Source organism: Chelon labrosus (assembly GCF_963514085.1).
Source record: "Chelon labrosus genome assembly, chromosome: 17".
NCBI lineage: Eukaryota > Metazoa > Chordata > Actinopteri > Mugiliformes > Mugilidae > Chelon > Chelon labrosus.
The window spans coordinates 4,972,588-4,992,548 of NC_140350.1; the positions used below are offsets into that span (position 1 = coordinate 4,972,588).

The 19,961-nt window shown below is 41.7% G+C and overlaps 1 protein-coding gene across 1 annotated transcript; it reads right to left on the reverse strand.

Annotated features, from left to right (window-relative positions):
• Positions 1-4,692, reverse strand: LOC311502610 (T-box transcription factor TBX2b-like; the record flags this gene model as incomplete). Its single annotated transcript, XM_084564922.1, has 7 exons — positions 1-795; positions 1,602-2,143; positions 2,753-2,916; positions 2,993-3,069; positions 3,361-3,507; positions 3,671-3,938; positions 4,337-4,692. 7 exons carry the CDS (start codon positions 4,690-4,692, stop codon positions 385-387), a joined length of 1,965 nt encoding a protein of 654 aa, XP_084421048.1. The 3' UTR covers positions 1-384.
• Positions 4,693-19,961: the final 15,269 nt, after the last annotated feature.

Genomic DNA, 19,961 nt, shown 5'->3' on the forward strand with positions numbered 1-19,961 from the left:
AGCAGTAAAAAAGAAAAGTGTTTTAACTATGTTTAAAGCGCATCGTTGTCCTATAGAGTTCCACTTTGGGCTTTAAGTTTTGCATAGCTCATTTAGCACCAATGAATACCAATGAGCAGCTTTCATTTCAGTGGATTTTCTTTAATGTAAGTAAGCACTGATTTGGTGTTTTTGCAAATCAAAATACGCTCACATATCTGCTGATCAAAACTGGGATAGGTTTAGTTGAAGAATTGGGAGTTGTATATTATTACATCACACTCTATAAGAAATATAGTCAAGTCTGACCAAATCAGTATTTATTAGGCAGGTTTAAGTTCATATAATGGCAAGTTACATATTCATTTAGGAGACTTCCTAAATAAAAACAAGGTACCGTAGAGTCTATTGTGGAGGAAGTGGTTCATTGAGTCCTCCTGCAGGATTATGCATGTTTTGCAGTTCATCAGTGGAACCCTTAACAATGCTTGTGATCGGAACAGTTCTCTTCTTGGCCTTAGTTTTGTAACCGTGATTGTCAGACAAGGGACTTGGCTCTCTGCTCCCAGATTTGGACGGCTTAGGTTGCGACCTCCCTGTTAATCTGTTTGCTAGAGCATTTTGGCTTGAGGTGACGGATGCTGGGACCTGATAAGGGCTGAAATGCAACCAAGGCTGGGAGTTGCTGTACCTGTGGTTTCTGGAGAGCGAGGAGGTTGCAGAGCAGGTGGGGAGAGCTGGGGCAACTGCACCTGGAGACGCCATGTAGCGGTATGGGTATGAGAACAGTCCTCCGAAAGGTGACAGTGAGATTCCCTGTATGGAAAAGTGACAGTTGTCAGAATTCCTAATACCACCCCGCAGATTTTCTTATCTCCTTATATTGGAATAAACAGCCTTGACTAATAAAAAAGTGTCTCACATTAACCAAAATATAAAAACACAAAGCTTCACGCATGCTTCTTTCATTTGATTTAGTTCAAGTGATTTTACAGCGGGAATCTAAAGGGTTAGTGAATGACACCAGTAAGGATAATCCTATTAAGTAACGAGGAATCAGCACCTACTATGCTTGACGCTAAACAAACACTGCCCCGCATACTTTAAAGAGCTTTCACTTCGCACTTATTCATGTTATATATTTTAACTGTTTTTTGCACAATTCAATAGTCTTTCAGTGGAAAAACTAGATAGGGATCAAAACTCTGTTCTGACTGTGACTTCTTCACATAAAGCAGGAGTTGATTTTACCTGGGCTCTGAACCCTACAGTAGTAGTAGTAGTAATCTCTTTATTAAATGTCATGTTAGGATATCAACTCAGCTATACTTAATGATTCCTCCATAGGCTGCACAGTCTAAATTGGAAGTACTTAACACTTAATGAAGAGTGTGATCTTGTGTCTTTGGTAGGAGGTTGGTATTATTGCATCACAAAAGAAGAAAAAATCTCTAGAAACCTTTAAGGGCTGAGTTTTCTCAAATTACAAATAAATGTTTTACTTACAGGTACAACAAAATCTTTGTAGTGCTCTTATTGGAGACATCACCCTCAGCTTACTATATTTATGTGTATAAACCAGTGTGTACTGTTGGCATACAGTGCTTCGGCTGAAGATGTACCTGAGATGCCAGCATGTGCTGCGACAGGCGAAACATGAAGGGAGATGAAGCTGTGATGCTTCGAGACGACGGGCCTCCATGTTCTAAGTCATTTACTCCAGGCAAAGAGGAGAATACATTTCCCATACCCATGGTGGAAAAAGCCTCTGGGTTCATTGACAGCTGTCCAGGCTGAAACAAAAAAGGTGCCCCAAGCTTAAGAAACGGTTGACTGTATGCGCTTGAAAAATCCAAAGTCTGACGCTGACCAGAACTGAGGGATGGCGAGCTCTGAGATGGCAGCACCACGGGGCCATCTTTTATTTCATCCATGTGCTTCTCTGAGCAGTCCATCTCCACAGGGAACCTGTCCTCTGGAGTTATAAATATCGTTCTTTCATTCGGTGCATCTTGATTGTTGTCGCCCTCTCTGAGATCAGACTTGGCCCGCAGTATTTCCTCACCTTTCAGCCTCAAAGTCTGCTCAGACCTGGAGCAGCCGGCTACGGCGATGGCGTCCTCTTGTAGATCAATATCTGAATCACTTCCAATCGTGTTGTCATCTGTGGGAGTAGACCATTATTTATGTTTATAGTCAAAATCAAAAACACAATTTCTGCCTTGTCTGCAGTTTATTTAGACAGTCTGAAATGTCACAGTAGGAAATAAAAGATGTAAATAATAAGGCGAATGATGGCCAAATCCCATGTAGCTGCTTCTGTATAAGAGTTTTATGTATTAAGGATGCTGGCTTACAGTCACACCCTGATGGATTAGTGTACACTAGAGATGAACCTACCTACCAGTTTAGATACAAGTAGTTTTGCACTAAGTTTATCCCATGTGGGATCAATACAGTATCAATTATTATTATTATTTATTATTATTATTCTCTTTTTTTTGTCAGAGAAAACTTCAATTTTCTCTGAATATAAGACTTAACTCCTCCAACAACAGTAATTCTCTCACAGTCCCTGGCTAGTCTAAGTCATATTCTGTTACCAATTGCTTAAATCATAAATTGTGGTTTCAAAGGTTTCCTGAGTTCTTAAAGCACAGATGAACTTTGCCTGTGTGTAGTTTTAAATTAGATCAACGCTTAGTTACATCATTTGGGTTCATACACACTCCAGTGTACAACGGCAGCATAATGACAAAGTAAGTTAACCCACCTTGACAGGTCGGTGTGGACATCAGCGGGCTGCTCACCAGTTCTAGAGGCGAATAAAAAGATTCACTTGTGCTGGGCTGTTCACATGAGTCGTCAGAGTCATCACAGTCCTGGTCCGCTTTGCTCTGGTTCTCGTGCGACGACGAAGCGTTTGGTTGTTTGTTCCTGCGGAGCACACACAGACATCACATACAAAGCCATTCAGGTGCGCCCTGATATTCTGACGTGTTCCGGCAGATACCTTTTTTCTCGTCTTCCATTTCCTGTGTCTCTGAATCCTTTGGCAAATGGATTGTTGTCAATTTTTAGCTGTGTGATCTTAATGGAGAAAGCAAAATAAAATAAAAAAAAAGTTGCAAGTTGCAAAGTTGCAAACATTCTGCTCCTTGCACAGTAGCCATAAAGCACCGTGGGACTAATCCATATAATTTGGCAAGATGTCAGGCCCTATGATTCTAAAATGTGCATTGTAAATCAGCTCAGCAGGTGTCAGACTCCTATTTCCTCCACAAATAAACCACCCATTGGTGTGAAGTAGTCGTCCAGTGTATACCGAGTATGGTATAATTCATAAGACTAGACAGGTGTCCTGTGTGAGAGAGGACTTACCTTTTCATTCTGATAGGCAGTGACAGCGATAAACTCCGTCTCTGGGAAAACATAAGTGCGGAAGGTGCTGTAAGGAAGCTTCATGATGTCGTTGGCTCTCACAATGTGAAACCTGGGCTGGTACTTGTGCATGGAATTCAAGATTGTCTGGAAAATAAAAACAGCATAAATGAATTTTTCACCACACTGACACAAAATCTGAAAGTGAACCACTGTCCTTTAGGTTAATAAAGCAAAAAAAAATTAATACTGGAGTTGAATATTGACAATTTCATGAGGCCTGATGCAGTTGTCAGCGAGTGCTACTTACGAATCCATGCTTATCCGAAATATTATTGGTGAGCTTGAGTTTATGAAAGCCAACTGGCTTGCTCATCCACTGCTCTCCTTTGGACGGGCTGTCTGGGTGGATGTACATGCGCTTTGGCATCTCCGGGTCGGCTTTCCCAGCCACCATCCAGCGGGAGTTGTGAAACTTGTAGCGGCAGTCGTCGACCGCGACAATGTCCATCAGGAGGATGTACTTTGCTGTCTCATCCAGGCCGTCCACTCGCACTTTGAAAGGCGGAAACATCCTCCTGTAGCAGAGAGGCTTAATTAACATGGGTCAACATTTGTGACAGTTATTTTTTCAGGGAGAATTCAGCTGTCCGTTTCAGTTATTGTGCTGTAGAAATATATTTAAAAAGGTAATCAGAGTGAGATTTTTAACAGATTTTATTGGATGAAAGAGGACTAGTGGAACTAAGTGAATTGGCACTGCCCATGATTTGGTGGTATCTTCCTCTAAATATGGATTGGTGAACATGATAACCATTGTACTGAAATGTTTGTAACCTGCTACTGTTAGTCTTAGGTTGTTTTGTATGGCATCTATAATCCTGATTACATAATTATCACAAAAGGTACAGGTACAACTAAATGATTTATTTATCCATAGCCTACTGATGTAGCCTACTTGGTAACATCTTCTTACCTTCCTGATTTTGTGATAACCATCTCAGTTCCCATTTTGTGAAATTCATTCCATAGATTCTTTGATTCCAGGGTAACTTTCGGGTCATCGTCGCACCACTGCTCCGGCTGCAGGCTCTTCAAGGAGTCCGGGTGGACCGGCCGAGTCTGGCGTCCCAGAGCTGCGTGCAGCCCCGCGTCCAAGGCAGCCTGCCCCGACAGAGGCTCTGAGAGCGAGGCGACGTCCGGGACAGTCAGCGCGGGGAAAAGCGAAGGCTGGGGGCTGGCAAGGAAGGCGGACAATGACAAGGCACCCGGTCGATGGAGATGGAAAGGGTGGTAAGCCATGGGAGCCGCTGTGTCAACTGGATCTCTCATCGGGACATCCGATCGGACAGGTAGCACCAGTCAGCGCACTTGCTGCAGGCGCAACGGGCGTCTACGTCCAAAAATACCCAGTTTGTGAGTTCTGTGTCATGACCAAGAAAGTCTAAAGAGGGAATTTAAATTTCCAGATTTCTGCAGATTTTGGGGCAGAATCAAGGATCCGCTGGTTGGACCTCCAGCGCCCTTTAGGATCATGCATAAAACTTGTTTTTTTAAAAGAAAAAAGAAAAAAAAAAATGCAATGGCACCAAGGAGAAAAGACAGAGGGAGGCAAAGTGATGTCTTTTTCACTGTAACGCGCCTGTCCTCCCCTGCACATGGAAGTCTAATGAGACAAATTATTTTTGGACAGCGTTTCACTCTCTGTGCCAATTGCCGAGCACTGGGCGTGGTTTCAGGCTCAGACGGGAAGAAGACAGACGGATTTCAGGGCTAGATGGGGACAGCATGCATAAATAGTATAAATAAGAAGAACATATGAATGGCTTAATAGCTAAAGTTCCTTTACCTTACGGCTAGTATATATTATTTAAATAATAATAAAAACTATAATAAAAGTTATGATAATGATAATAACCTATTAGAAAATAAGAGAAAACCCTTGAATTTAGATGTTTAGATTTTAAATTATAAATTTAAATTATGTAATAATAATTATAATATCAATACTGATTATTATTGTTATTACAATAATAATCAGTATTAGTGCAAAACTACTTGTATCTAAAAGTTACTACATTCACTTCAAAATACACATAAATATTACATGTATGGTGATTCTATTAATTAAGGCAGACTTGGCGCCAGTTTGCTGGCGTCCCACAAAGAACCAAGAGCTCTCTCCTGTCACTTCACATTTAGGCTCTCCAAATCCTCAAGTTGCCCGTTCCCGTTTTCGTTGTAGCCTAGAGACTGCCCTGCTTTCACCTTTATAAACCGAGGAAATAAGACCGTAGCAGCCTGTTAACCCTCAGCAACAGTACTGTGGGTCCCCGGCCCTGATGGATGAATGAACCAGTAGGCCCCGGCTATCCCTTGGCCTTTTAGGATTCTATGACCATAAGAATCATAAAAAAAATAAATTAAAAAAAACCTGCTCAAATACACTAAACATACATTTTTTTTTTTATTTTTTTTTTTACAGTAGTTTGAGCTACAGATCACTTTTTATTTCTCTTGATCATGACAAAACCTGACAATACTGATGTGTCTAAACACATTATTGCCTCTCGTCTCCTCTCGTGTCACACTTTTTTTTTTTTATTATTGTCTATTTTCATTTTGCAAAGTGCATTAGGTTGCCATCAAACTTAGATGTGTAACGCTGGCTACATGTTTATATGTTGTGGGTTGAACACATACTTAATGTCAGAAGAATACCATTTGAGAGGTTATTTCAGAATATGTCAAATATGTGGGTAGACAACCTAAATTAAATTAGGATAAAGTAATTTATCTTAAATCCTCAAATCCAATCATATAAATAAAGCAGTTGTGGTGGCAAGCGTGTTATTTGCACTATTTCCAAAGTGTTTTCCTGTATTTTTCATTTCCCCTCCTAAAAGAATGTGTTAATGTGGATATATATGAACCCTCTTGTTAATACGTACAAAAAGTTAGATATGGAGATATAGGATGGTCTTTGCACTGTCTGTGATGTTAGCCTTTTTTTTTAAAAAAATACTCTTCTCTGTGCTGAGCCAATCTGCAATGAGTGCAAGGTGAAGTGGAGTGTTGCTTGACAGTTACAAGGAAGAAAAGGCTGAGAGCAGGAAGTGATCCCACAAAATAATGATGAACGGCTCCCAAGATAGAGAATGGTAACTCGCAATCATGGCCCTGGGATGAGATCAGAGGGGAATGATTAAGAGAAGAAAGTTGGGAAGACATCATTGTCCATTCCTTTCTGTAAATATTCAAAGAGAAGGCAAGTTTGCGGTTGCCTGTCTGACGCGGCCATCAACAGCACAGTGATTTGAAGAGGGGAGCGGTGGTGCTGCTTGGCTCTGCTTTCCTTCACTCAGCACTATCGTGAGGGATGGTCTATGATGCGCCCCCACTTTCCTCTTGTGCGGCTCCAGCTGGCGGCATGAGAGGAGCACCAGAACAGGAAGGAGGCAATCAATCTGAGTGATGGCGCATGAATTTCACCTCTCTGGTCACAGTCCACACCTGGGACAAATTCAGAAGAATGTTAGGCCACTGAGAGTTCCTGGCAAGTCATCTAAAGGGCAAGGCAGTAAAGTACACCTGAAAGCTGGAGAGCAATGACTAACGGGAGGAAGGAGACAGGAAGATAACTGAGGTGTGGACTTAAAACTGAGCAGAGAGGTCTACAGATCGGTCACCTCAAGTGTTGTCTGGGCTTTGCACTGTCTTGATTTAAGTATGACATCATGTTGGCAACATAACAGACACGACACATGGATCTGTTTATCTTGACTGAAAGATCTAGATCCTGGGGTTATAGTGGCTCAAAAAGCAGGAAGCTGCCTTACAGTAAAAAAGCTAATATATGTATTCGATTAGGGAGTTGCTTTACCCTCTGACAGACTGTATTTTTCATTACAACAACTGAACATAATGCAACCACATTATGTGCTTTTACATGGAAATGTGTGCCCCTTCTTGTCTGATAGATTCATGATGGTCTCACCTTCTCAGTGGTCTTCCTGAGCTCCAGCAGAGAGGAATGTGAATGCAGGTCAATGTTACAAAGAGCATAGGATGATCCACACAGTTAATGCATTTGTTCTAAAACTACTTCATACTTTCTACACGAGTAGTACAACTAGCTTATAGACTACCTTCAAAGCGTTTCATACATTAAAAGCAGATCATATAATTCTTTTGTTGTTAAGTCTACAAGGACCTACAGTATAAACACAGAACCCTTGTAGGGCTGCCTCTAAGTACAAGATCAATAGAGGCCTGGGTCTACCACTCCAGGAGCTCCTGAGACAATCCAGGACATAACAGCAGAGTGACAAGCTGCTAGCAGACAGGGCGTACATGCAGTGCCATAACTAAGTTGCCGGCATAGTGTACAGAAACATCTGTGCAGGGTATGGACTAGAAGTCCAGTCCATAAGGTCAAAATCGGAGACACCTCCTAAGGTAGTGGAGAATGACCAAGTCAAGATCCTGTGGGACTTCCACACGCACAATGACAAGATGGTGTTAGCTAACGAACCATAGTAGCGGTGGACAAACAGCAGAAGAGGATAATAATAGATGATACTTCAGGAAGACAGAACATGAGAAACTTAAAGAAGAACTAGAAAAGATGTGGAGGTGAAGTTAACAGTGGTCTCTGTAGTGATCCAAACACAAGGGGCTGTGACCCCCCAAACTGGGAGAATGGCTCCAGGAACAACATCTGAGATCTCAGTCCAGAAGAGTGCAGTACTAAGAACAGCTGAGATACTGCGAAGGACCCTCAGCTGTCTACCCTGGATTTATCATGAAGAGCAATTCTGTAAATGAGATCTTAACTACTGTAAGTAAAAAAAATCAAAACAGCAACAACTCTAAAATACAATGGAGGAGGCAAGTATTGATATTTGGATCCAAAAACAGTGACAAAGAAGATAAAGTTCTGATCTCAGTCACACTGTTCCCACTGATCATGGTGGGAGCAGTGCGTATACCGTACTTACATTTTTTCTCCAAACATGACTACAAGATTAAAATGCTGCATGATTTTAAACTGTACTAAGGCTATGTTACAGGTCAGACTTAATATCCATTGCGCTGGAAGTCTTCTGCAGCAAAGCATGAAAAATCACCTGCTCAATAAATGCAAACAGCAATTCACCATTGTGCCATCTGTATTTTGTTAGAGCGCATTTAATCACAACTGTGTGTGGCTGCAAGTCAAGTAATGACTAAATGAAGTCTATGCCTGACTGCGTAAAAGTCGTACAAATGTTTTACTCATATTTTTTCAATAATAATTCTTGAATCTGCCAAGCCCTTAGGGTGCTTAATTATCCAAGCCTCACGCACATCTCACCCATTCAATTTCAAGAGAAGCGAGTTCACTTAGCATGCACTGAAGTGAAGGTCTCTCTTACACGTACGCTCCAACAATGATAACTCATGGAATACACGCAGTCATGTACACACTCTTACCTTTGTTCTAAACTAAAGGGCATCCTGCTTGAAGCACACTATTATCAGCCCTGTCCATAGTCATTAACACTGAAGCCCAGCGGCCTTAGGTTATTACTCTCACTTGACCGGCATCCTTACACGCACCACTTTAGCTTTACATAGTCTGCTCAATGGCAGAATGAAAGCGAAGTTGAATGATACAATGACTTGCAGGATGAATGTAAAGAAATGAGTGTGTGATTTTGCACTGTATTACAGAGGGTTTTGTTTAGTTCTACCTACTCTGATAAAAAAAAAAAGAGGATGAAGAATTAGAGCATCCTCTGTTACCACAAGCATAATACTCAAGATCCTCATGTAATAAATAAGACATACAGGCTATTTTTAAAGATTCAACCTGCAACTCAACTCAACCAGGCTTTGAGTTTGGAGGCTGAAGTGTTGTACAGGATTTCTATTACATCGTGAGGGTTTAGCCAGTTAAGCCAGCACTGTGGCCTTGTTAGGTGTACTGGTTGGTCCACCTTTTTGGTCGAGACGGAAGTATCTCAGCAAATATTGCATGGATAACTATGACATTTTCTACGGACATTCTGGCTTCCCAGAGGATGAGTTGCACTGACTGCGGCGTTCCCTTGACCTTTCCTCTAATACAACCAAGAGGTTGACATTCATGGTTTTGAGTGAAACATCTCAAAACCCTTGGATAGACTGTATGGCAGTCTATCTAGAGGTTGAAGTTTAAAGAACTTCATGATGCCTTAAGTGTCATCATCAGAACAGGGACATCTATGGCAATCTAGAGTGCAGACATCAAATTACAGAAAGGGTCTGGAGCCATGTGCGATAGAGAGATGAGATCAAAATGAACGTTTACCAAAATGATAATCATCCTATATTTTAGGGAAAGACAGGAACAGCCAGAAGCTTTGACAGCTACATGTTGAGTGTGAATGGCTTCTGTGTGCATCAGCTGACCTTTGAGACAGCGAGACGCTGTGTCTACCAGATAAACCTAATGCTGTAGTAATGAATTTTGGCTTGCATTAACCCATTTACAGTGGTGTTTCAAGCATGGACTAGGAGCGTCTGGGATTCCAACCTAATCTAATGACACAGAGGCAGAGACACAACTAATTATAAAGAGAGGGCCAAGTCATTGTTGTTGCTGCAGGGACTGAAAATATACATCCCCAAATTTAATCAGGGCCTAATAGACACGCCGTAAGAGACGCCAGTCAATTCTAACCATCTTAAATCCTCGCAAGCCCCCCGTGCAAAGTGGCACTGACTGCAAAATGTCCAGTGGCCATTGAAAAAACACATCTTTTGTTCACTTAATGAAATTAAGAAATATTTTTGCTTCCTTAACAAGTTAAGCGCTCAACTCGTTGGCATGGCAGACAGGCTTCTTATGCTGGAAATAAGCCCAGCTCTTAATAGAGCTGACTCCCTGCTGAGGCACTGTCGCACCACTTTGACTTTACTCGCTTAGATTTATTGGATTTACAGGAAGATGTGTTTTCCTACAAATTAATTTAGCGAGCTTTCAGTGGGACTGAAAGTATAACTAGCGACCAACATCTACAGTATGACTTTGGGAGTTTTGAGCATAAGCATATGTTCTTAATGTAGTCTCAGTCAAGACGACTTGGCTTCCTTGTGTTGTTGTTTTTCTTTTTCAAAGAAATATGTCAGTGTTTTAACTCCAAAAACTATCCCACTTCATCTCAAATTACATCTTAGTTGAATTATAATAAAGAGTAAAGAAAGACAGATGCTGTTTGTTTGCTTCTGTTGTATTTTTTAATTATCTTTAAATGTATAAACTTATAATGATGGAACTAAACACAGACAGCTGGAAGTATTTAATACTGAAATGAATGTATTGTGTTGTACTATTCATGAGAATATGCAGTTGTAAAGCCACAAAGCCAACTTTGGATACTGAGTGGGACAAAAACATGTTAATAATTTTGAGTGAGAATAAAATAGGTCATGTCTGATTACATTATTAGTGACAAAGCTTGATTCTTATATCCGACGGATGCTGCAGCTCTCTGGTCGCTATGCTGCATTAGGTGTTAAATCATTTACCCCTTGTCTTGCCAATCCTGCCACTCCTGTGCATTTTCCGGGATCCAGAAGTGTAAGAAATCCCATCAGAGGCAGCCAGCAGGAGCGTTTTGTAGAGCTGGCTTTAAACTCCTCTCTACTCTGCCTCACCTTAAACTTTTTTTTTTTTTGCGCATCATCTTTCAGTTCCTGTGGAACTCCTTACAGCGGTATGAGGGCCCTAAGTGTCCTCTGCGCATAGCACTTTCAACACTTTCTGTGTGGGTTTTTTTCCTGAAAGCAGAAGGGACCTTTCACAGCTAAATAAGGCTGCCTCCATGCCTGAGGGCATCTGACAGTTGTAGATGGGACTTGAGAGGACAAGAGGGCTCCACAATACTCAATATTACATGACAGTAGCTGCTTGGCACTCCAGCTCATAGAACAGCGACAATGTTACAGCCTCTGATTATGCTGCCTATTCTGTTACATACAGCAAATGCAGATACTTGCTGTCTATTCTTGCATGATTCTTAGTGAAAGGGCAGCACATTACTATGAAGAATACACTTATTAGGGTTATTAGGATGTTAGAGTTACTCAAATGTCAGACTTAAGCCTTTCCTTTTTGATAAAGCTTATTGTAAGGGCTGGACTTAACTATTCCTTAGTTATGCTGCTATAGGCCTAGGCTGCTGGGGGATGATTCACCTATTCTCTAATTTCTCTTCTCAAACCCCTGTCCTCTAATTTTCTTATCTAATTTCTTCTCCATTACTACATATGCAATTGTGTGCTACTACTGTATAGCATGTTAACTGCTGTGTGTCGCTCTCTCCATCTCCCTCCCCGCCTTAGGCAGATGGGTTCCTCCATATGAGCTGGAGTTTTTCTTTGCCACATTATTGACATTATATAAATGAAACTGAGGTGAATTGAATTGAATTGAATTGAATTGAACTGAATTGAATTGAATTACCTGAACACCTCGTGGCAAGCAGAAATATAAATCGTTCAGGCATGACATTAGAACCTCTGACAGGTGAAGTAAACAACATTGACCATCTTGTGTCTGCTGGGAAATCTTTGGACCTGGCATTCATGTGGATGTTACTTAGACATGTACCACCCACCTAGACCAGACCAGATTACAAACACAACAAGAGTTTGAGGTGTCAATTCATATTGATTCAAAGTAGCAGATTAGGGGCACAGTGACGCTGACCACAGTGGGACCTCATCTTCCAAGTTAACATTATTTGGGATTGGATGTAATAAGATCACCGACACAAGTTAAAAGTAGATGTATTTATTGTGTTCCTGAGCACCTTGTCTATTATTGGATGAAGAGCTCAGTAAACTGAAATGACCTGCCATCCACAAGGTTCATTTGAGGATACCTAGGTAGAGAATGGTGTATTGTCTTTGCTCCTAGCGGAAACATTTAGTTGTCAGAAAAGACTTTATTGCCAAGCATGATCGTACATACAAGGAATTTGCTTTGGTGTTGTTACGCCTAAAATAAAATAAAATAAAATAAAATAAAATAAAATATAGAAACTATATTAACTATTAACTATATTGTTGTTACATAACGGACATATAATGGACACTTCATGTCTTACCAGGGCTAATTTATGACCTACTGCGACCTACTGCTACTTTTAACGTGTGCACACGTCAGGGTTCATGGGCTCAGTCGAATGACCACTGCTGACCACAGACTTCTTGCCAGTATATCAGTGGCCTCGGACTGACTTCAGTCCAGGTAAACCCTTCTTAACCTTGCCAAAGGTGGTGACCATGCCTGCCTCATGTTAAGTTGTGGTCCTGACTAATTGGACTCGCTCCTCATCCCGCCTGCCATGGTGACCCTGCTCCAGTCAAGTGCTAGCAATATCCACAACAGGTTTATCCCACCTGTCATTGGGCGAGAAGGGCCATGGATTTGAACTCGGAACCTTCTTGCTGTGAGGCAACAGTGCTAACCACCACGCCACTGTGCCGCCCCCACCTTCTTTATTATAGGGCATGCTTCAGCAAGGAGCAGTAGGTCGCAGTAGGTCATAAATTAGCCCTGGTAAGACATGAAGTGTCCATTATGTAACAACAACTTTCAAACAGTTGTTTGAAAGTGAATGAAGTACATTGTAAATTATCCTTTGGAACGTTGGATAATATTAGCAAATCAAATACTTGACAAATCTGCAAAAAGCTTTTCCAGTTTCTTAATGGCCTGTAGGTTTTATGTGTGGTTGGATAAGTATGTTGTTTTTCTCTGTGCAGCTGAGTCAGTTTTATACAGTTTGGAGTTTTGATGTGAAACCGTTGGTATTAACAACAGCAGACAAACTGGCAGTGACAGAGGAGGTGTTGGACGGCTCCTAGGCTTCAAGCACATCCTCCTGCCTTCATCCTCACCGTAATCCAAAGTGAAAAGACAACACATTGTGGAGATACAAACTCACATCACTCGAGATCGGCCTCCGTCGCCAGCAGGAAATTAGGAATTAGATGAGTCAGCTGTTTCTTTTCATTTCTCCTCTCTGTGTTTTTTTGCTTCTGTGAGATTCTGCGTGTTTGTGCACAACAGTGGATGACAAAGAGCAGTGGCTTCTTAGAGTTCCTTCCTACACTATACCAAACTGTAGCCTAGTATAGAGTATACACTGGTCAGCCACAACATTAAAACCACTGACAGGTGAAGTAAATAACATTGACCATCTTGTGACAATACAGTGTTCCCTGCTGGGAAACTTTTGGACCTGGCATTCATGTGGATGTTACTTAGACATGTAGCACCCACCTAGACTAGACCAGGCACCCCCACCCCATAGCAATGACACTCCTTGATGTCAGCAGGCATCCCCAGCAGGATGCAGCCTGACACAGGCACACACACACAAAAACACTTTAGGAACAACTCAAAAAACATGAAGAACAGCACAAGGTGTTGACCTGGCCTTCAAATTCACTAGATCCCAAACTGATCAAGTATCTGTGGGATGATCCACAGAGGCCCCTCCCCTCAACCCATAGGACCCAAAGACCCCTACTAACAAAATTCTGTTGCCAGACACCACAGGACACCCTCAGAAGGCCCATGTCCATTCTCTGATGAGTCACAACTGTTTTGGAGGCACAAGGGAGACCTACACAATATTAGGAAGGTAGTCATAATGTTAGGCATGGTTGTGCAACAGTGTTCACTGTGTAACAGTGAACCTGGCTGCATTTACCCTTCTGCTAAATCTCCCTTTTTCATTTCCTTTAAGACCAAGAGTTGCAATGCTGCAATATATTTCACTCTTCTGTGCATCTACAAAATTAGAATATGGATTAGCTTCATCTCAGTTTCCTAATTCTTAATGTCTGGCCATTAATAAAAAGCACGGTAGCACTGCGTACCCTTAAAAAAGAGCTGTGGTTAAACCAGAAAATGTTAACTGGTTGATTGTCAAGCTGACTTGAATCCTAGCCAAAATGGCTTTATTGCCGTGACAACAACAGTGCTAACAGAAAGACTGAGTTTGTCCACATCTTTTGGAATACTACAGTATATTTAGGGCACAAGAGCCACATTCAATTTAGGATGAGGATCATGCAAAAATTGGAAATTGCAACAGAACTTTTCTATCACAGCCACTGATTAATGAGATTAAGGTTTGTGCACGGTTTAATTAGGTCAGCTGGATTACTTACGGCCGCACAGTTGTCACAGAGAATGTCAACACCTTAGATTCTCGGTGGTGACCCTCTCTGGCATTACAATCCGAGCTTCAGAGTTTTCATTAGAGTAAGAGCCTTACAAGCTATGGTAGGTCCGACTGATGTTGCAACCGCTTGTCCTGTGGAGGCCCTCGCGGGGGGGGGGGGGGGGGGGGGTGTTCAAATAGATTTTAGATGGAAATAACCACAGGTCAGTCAAGGATGTTAACTTCTTAAATCCAGCTCCAAAATGAGAATATACAATCATGGGGCACATGCGCACAACTGACACTTGTTTGTCACAACAGTTGTCTTTACTTGTCTAACACAACACGCTCAAAGAGCAGCGTAGACTTGTCTCACACGAGACATTTGGCACGTCACAACTGTGAAAATGTAATGCAGCTGTAGTTATTATTTATTACCTGTGTTCAACATATCAGAATGTCTACTGTGAGAAAGTCCTTTGTGGTGATGTACTACTATTACAGGCCTTTGTAAAGTTTTCATTTGATGTTCCGTTTAAAACATTTCTCTTCATCAATATTCTGTACCCACTAATCTAGCGACTGCAGTAAGCTGTTTGTTTGAGTTCAGCCAAAGCCTGTCAGGCCATAATGTGAGGGAGCCTTAACTTTGGTGTTGTGACACCTCAGCACATTGATCTGGCTCAGAGTGTAATGGATTTAGTGATCAACAGACAAATCTTATCTACGCTAAGAGTTGTTCCTGGAAAGTTGAATAAGCCCGAGGAAGCTGCCGTTTGTGTATATGTCTTTATGAATCTCATGTAAGGGCAGCAAACCGTCATCTTTCAAATCAAGCTGCTTCAGAGAAATCAGTAAAATTTTACTTGTTGGAGATTTTTATTTTTATCCGTGAGGATGTCAGGTATGTTTTCCTATTCACGTGTCAGTGTCAGTAATGCATTCCTTTACGTACTAAGAAGTTGCCTATAACAGCTGGAGGGCAGGCCTCACCAAATCCAATTTACCGCAGCAAAGTCTTTCCTAGAACAAAAAGCTTTTGTGGCTTCTGCCAGAGTTGAGAAAACAGCGATGATTACTGGAACCAAGTGTAAAAAGGCCACACATCCAGGTGTTACATTAGGTTTAGATAACACCTGATCAAACGGAGGAGACATTACCACCCTCACTACTTCAAGCTTTCTTACACCTGTTAGAGAGGTGCACTTGTCTGAAGACATCAGGCAATTCGCAGTATAGCTCCAACCCAATCTAAACTTGAATAGAGTTCTAATAGTCAGAGTGATTTAAAACACCTCATAGAGTGTGCAACAATACACTACAGGTTCGCCTTCCCCTGTGTCCATGACTGAGGTTAATTGAGCAAACACCTAACCCCCAAATTGCTCCCCACGCACGGCCAATACAGATCAATACAGTATAAATTATTATTATTATTTTTACTAAAATGTACAGAAACGGGCGGCACAGTGGCGAGGTGGTTAGCATTGATGCCTCACAGCGAGAAGGTCCCAGGTTCGAATCAGTGGGCTGACTGGGCCTTTCTGTAGTTTGCATGTTCTCCCTGTGTCTGTGTGGGTTCTCTCCGGGTACTCCGGCTTCCTCCCACCATCCAAAGACATGCTGGTTAGGTTAATTTGTGATTCTAAATTGGCCGTAGGTGTGCATGTGTCTGTCTCTCTGTGTTAGCCCTGCGATAGACTGGCGACCTGTCCAGGGTTTACCCCGCCTCTCGCCCGATGACAGCTGGGATAGGCTCCAGTAGACCCCGCGACCCTTCACAGGAATAAGCGGTTACAGAAGATGAATGAATGATGAATGAATGCACAGAAACAAAATTTAGATAATCAGCACTGTTATCCATTGTTGGACATTCACCTTTCAACTTTGAGCGGCAGCAAAGTAGTGAAGAAGTGACTGGATTGATTTAACAGGAAACGGGGTTTAACAGAAACTGTGGAGAAACCGTGGCGCAAAGGCACTGGATTGTGAACTAGTCACGCAGCAGAAGTGGAGGGTGGTGAGTGCATGCAAAGGGACGATGCCGTCTAAATGAGCAACTCCCGGCTTATCAAAAGAGTACATCCTGGAAGTGCCCTGTCTGCCGGGAAGATCCATGACAATCATAGCCAACAGCGCAGATAATCCAGATATGAGGTATTCACTATGGAGCCAGACACTGTTCAGCAGATATTGTCAAGCTTAGCCATCAACATAACATTCTGATTCATTGTACAAAGCATACAAAGAAGAACCAGAAAGGCAGACATCATTTACAGGAGGACACACGGTGAACAAAGGAGGATTGTTGGTGAACTGTTCTAAATTTGAACAAGAGAGGAAAATGAAAAACATATACACAGAAGAAGTATTTGATCACTGTCTTCTCTGAGTCAGAGCAAGGGGAGAAAAGGAGGGCATGTCATGTCCTATCATCTGGAGAAGTCTTTCTCTTCTTAACACTTACTCTAGAGCCTCCCATGAGTGGCAGAGGGCAGGCCATTAAAAGGCTGTTGAAACACTACTGATACTGTCAGAAGGAGACAGGAGACGAGGAGAGAAACAAGGGAGACAGACTCCACCGAAGGCTGTGACACACTCCCAGCCCTCACTGCGCCAGCCCATCCTAAGAGTGTGAAGGCACCAGATGAGCATCAGTCAAATTTATTTCATCGAACTTTCATGGGACGCTCTTAGAGGAGGTGGCACGGCCGGAAAAATCGAAATGGAAAGGTTTGTTGTATAAGTTATGCTGACATATGAAATGGTGAGAGGAGCAGTTGGAGCAGACTAAAGGAAAACATGAAGTGTCAACTTGAGTTTGCACATATGAATGCATCCACACTCAGTCTTTTTCTAAATTAGAGACCTGTATTTTCTTGATCTTCCTAGAAAGCATGGTTAAGGTGATGAAAGAGTGGGCTTGTAGTCAGCTATCTTCTTCTCTTTAATGTAACAGCATGGCAACTTTGGTCAGTCAGTGAGTCAATCTATAAATTTGCTCCAGACAGACGTATCTCAACAAATGTTAACTGGAGTATCTTGGAATATGGGAACCTGATCTAAGAGGGTTTCCTATAAAACCATCTAGGAACTTGTCCTTGAAAACTGTTTGGAAAATGACGAGAACCATCTATCAGTCATTGTGTATCATGGTATAACACAACAAAGCTTGCACACAAGCTTAGTTCAGCTAATCATAAGCATTACCATAGATTGGAGCCATGCATACAGTATAATAGTTGTTCCTGTAGTTCCTCGTGGGACATCATGACCTTGCGATCTTGAAATCTTGTAATCTTTCTCGAGTCCAACAGACTCTCAATGTAAGGAATACGGTACAAGGACCCATAGTGTCTTCACTATGCGTCCATTATTTTCCACCAGCAGCACCGTTACAATCGTGATTCTGAATGGAACATCTCATCCGTTGAAGGGCTTGACGTGAAATTTGTTCCACATATTCATCAGTATTCCAGTATGTTGGTTTATGAACAGATAGCCAACATGCCAACAAAAAAGGCTTCCCTTCTGGTCTAACGTGTTAAACTGTGTTGGTGACTGTTGGCTGCACTTTAAAATCTAGTAAATTGACTTTACCTATAAAAAGTATGCAAACTCATTTCCTCAAACATCTAAGTAAACATAACATAGTGAGTTAGAGTTAAGTTGTTCAGTTTAAGTACTACTTAACTATTACCACATGAATATATAGTATTATTAACATTAATTGAGTTTGTTAAATTCATTTCATTTAGTGTTCGCTACTTGATACAAATTGCACCCTTCTCAAATCAGCTATTAACTTCACATTTAATTATACTCACCCAATAAAGGCTTGAATCTACACAATCCTCTAAAAACAATACTCTCACACCATTTGCATGCCGACATTTATCATATTTATCATGATCACTTGAAACACAACAGATCAGGAGTGAACAATAAACCAGTGGGATGTTGCGATTGAATATATAGACGGCTCTGATATTAATGACAACCAACGTGTACCACAGTGAAGACCATCTTCTGTCAACACCAGTTGAGACAGGGGACAGCGATCCAGATTTACTTGTTGTGTCTCTTAAACCATATGACCCCAAGAGGACTATAGAGAAGTACTTTTTATTTTCCACAACGATACAACATCATCAGCATGGCTTGGATGCCAATGAACATACTTTGCCAAAGGGGACTGTACTTAAAAACAAGAAGTTGGTCCAATTGTTCGATCCCAAATCTCTGCAAACGCAGAGTTGACAAAAGTTAGGGCCAATAAATTTTCTTGATTAAACACCGTGTTAGAATTCACAGTGTGGAAAACATTATACGTACATCAACCTCTGTGTGTGGTCAGACACAAGCTAGCTTCTGCCTACGCTGCCGCAAGCGTTGTGTTGAGTTTCTCTGCATACTTCAAACCGCTGGGATTGGAAGTAAGCAGCTGGAGCTACTAAACACTGACCAACAGTTGCTTTTACTGAAATCACTGCAACACACAAGAGAGGGACGACGTCTGAGTAGATGATGTGCAGGAGGCAGAAGGAGGGGGAATTTTCTGTGCATGTCCAGCCACTGAAGGATGTAGAGGCGCTGTGGACCAGTCGCGTTTCAGTGGAGGTGCACGTCAGGTTACAATGCACACAGCACTGCTGTATCTGCAGTGTAGTACCAACCACAGAAGCATAAATCACGTTTTTTGAAGATATATAAACTGGTGTTTGGTGGCCTCCTACACTACTCAAGCGTGTTACACTGTTGGCACATATAGTGAAAAGGTAAGTACATTTTTTGACATATTTGGACAAGCAAACACTTGAGCCTTGATCCTGTTTCCTCAATGAAGAGGATAAATGCATTTTTAAAATTCAAGTAAACAAAAAAAAAAGAATAAATTGGTCACACGTTACATGTTTAAATTCATAAAATTAAGATTTCAGATTAGAACGTCCTCAAGATATATATACCACCACACAGGGCTCTACTGTTTGCTTTGTTACAACAGTGCTGTCCTCATTCCAAAAAGTCTGAGGAGCTCCCCAACATCTCAGAAAAAGTTTTGTGGATGAGGCGAGAGATTTTAGAATAATGCAACAGAGCATCTGATGCAAAAATAAGTCTAAAAAAAATCCAAAAATCTCATCACGGGATCTTCAGATGACTGCTGGTGTCAAAGTGTAAGTGCCTACAGTCAGAGAGTGATAGTACAAATTTGTCCTGGATGGGATGACTGCCTGGAAAAAGCCTTTTCCGTCCAAAAAGCACATAAGGGAGACACTACAGTTGCCGTTACAGAGCATCACAGCAAAGACCGGGCCTTCTGGAATGACATGCTCTGGACAGATGAATCAAAGATAGAGTTGTTTGGCAACAGCAAGAGCAGATCAAAGCAGC